The sequence below is a fragment of the Triticum aestivum genome, unplaced genomic scaffold, assembly GCF_018294505.1.
Source record: "Triticum aestivum cultivar Chinese Spring unplaced genomic scaffold, IWGSC CS RefSeq v2.1 scaffold72226, whole genome shotgun sequence".
In the NCBI taxonomy this organism is placed as follows: domain Eukaryota; kingdom Viridiplantae; phylum Streptophyta; class Magnoliopsida; order Poales; family Poaceae; genus Triticum; species Triticum aestivum.
The window spans coordinates 1-1931 of record NW_025254632.1 but is presented as its reverse complement, the minus strand read 5'-3'; the positions used below and the strand labels follow the sequence as shown (position 1 = coordinate 1931).

The window sequence follows — 1931 nt, the reverse complement described above, 5'->3', positions numbered from 1 at the left end:
CAAAGAAAAAAAATCTGTAAATATTCAGAGCAGATTCTGTAGATAGAAAAAACTGAGAGTTATAAGGTACAAGAGACATGAATAAACTACTAGCACAAATACCCGTGCGTTGCAACGGGAGAAAACTGAATGTTATATCTAAGCATAGTTGGCACCCCAAAATGAAGAATCATTTTGCATCCTGGAAAGGATAATATCAGCAAGTGTTGTGTAGGTCAAATTACCAACCAACAAAACAATGATATGCATCATGTGACAGTAGCATCATTTAAGGGAAAATGCTCTACCAGGAGATTGAGAGCATACATGCTGATGACCACATCGCTTCGACAGGTATCCATTGGAATCTCAGGTGCATTGTACAGTGTTGTATTATCGAGTAACACCATGTGGTCAGCTGTAAACTTGCTGATGAAAACAACCTGGGAGTTTTGAAGTGCTGCTATAGATTCCTCACAAAGGTCATACCCAGTTAGCAGTTACTTCTATGCAACCCAGTTTGATGTTACCAAAAGGATCAAAGTAATTCAAGACATGTGAACTAAACCAAGAGGCGGCAGGGAAGAACATGTATGTGTGTACCTGAGGATGATCGACAAGATTAGGTCGGACGAAGGGTGTCTTCACACAATACATGTTTGGTGAGACACCGGCATCCTCATACATCTCTCTTGTTTAAGTTTTCTCTCCTTGTTTGTTGGTTTCTTTGCTAAAACAATATGACAGCAAGTCATCAGGCAGAAATAAAATCACCATTGGTATTAATAAAGAGATTTCGAGAAAGTAAAAATACGTCAAATAGGAGAAGCTTACATGCCATCTTGAAATTCCTAGAAACCGAGTGACATCCGATGCATGACCAACATACACCGGAAAGAATACAAACCTGCATGTTCTGTACACTCTCCTGAGTTGAATCCTGAATTAAGTATGACAATGGGACAACTCAAGATATATCAACCCTCAAATCCATTACCCTGATCTGACGGCAGCGACGGTCGTAGGCGGTGGGAGTCAACCTAGCAGAGGATGTGTGCAGCGTTGGAGCAGGCAGAGGATGCACGGCTCCTCGAGGAGGACCCGTTCCGGACGTGGGGATGTGGATCCACGCGGCGGAGATCCTCCAGCGGTGGAGCTTGGCAGGGGTGGGGTGGCGGCGCTGGGAGGTGCAGCCGACGAGGAAGGCGAGGGGCGGCCGGATCCGCAGGTGCTGGTGACGAACGACGGCCGGGTCGGGCGCTCGGGGACCAAGATGGGAGGCGGGTAGGCGGTGGCGGCGCGGGCCGGGCAGGAGGCGGGCGGCGGCGCGCGGTGAGGCGGGCAGGAGGCGGCCGCGGCAGCGGGCGGGTTGAGGTCGGCGGTGGGCGGGTTGAGGTCGGCGGCCGAGGGATTTGGCTCGGCCTGGGCACAGGCAGGGTTGAGCCGAGGAGGCAGATGCGTGCACGTATATTTTCCAGCGAATCGTTTTTCCGTGACTGATTAGTGATGGAGTGCGGGTTGAATACCAAAAGGTACAGGGATCTTTGTGTAAAAACGCCGCGACGGTGAACCCGGAGACCCAATCCGTGCTTTATTATTAGGGAGAGATTTGTTTGTGCTTCCAGTCCAAAGCACAAATGTATTGCAACCTCAACTAGTACTTCACATCAATACAACGAAAGATCAGTTATCATACATGTCCTAATGAGTTAAAATATTACCCCAGGACAACAAAGAATGATTGTACTGAAGTGCAGCGTACAAGTAGCAGAATTACCTAGGTTGTTCCAGCATCGTCTTGATCACCACCACGGTCTCCAACTGTTGGCTCTGCCTTTTGGCGATCTGCAATGTCAAAGGCATTCAAAATGAAACATTCAACATGGAAAGTATTAAATGGAGTATGGGAAAAATAATTAAAAGCATATTACCAGCAGCTCTAAGCCAATCCT

The 1931-nt window shown here is 47.9% G+C and overlaps 1 protein-coding gene across 1 annotated transcript; it reads right to left on the bottom strand.

Moving 5' to 3' along the window:
* Positions 1–190: 190 nt before the first annotated feature.
* On the bottom strand, positions 191–1824 carry LOC123177520 (uncharacterized; the record flags this gene model as incomplete). The annotated part of the gene is made up of 4 exons (XM_044591218.1): positions 191–709; positions 814–886; positions 977–1475; positions 1757–1824. Coding segments are annotated over 4 exons (726 nt in total), but the record flags the coding sequence as incomplete, so codon positions are not given.
* Positions 1825–1931: the final 107 nt, after the last annotated feature.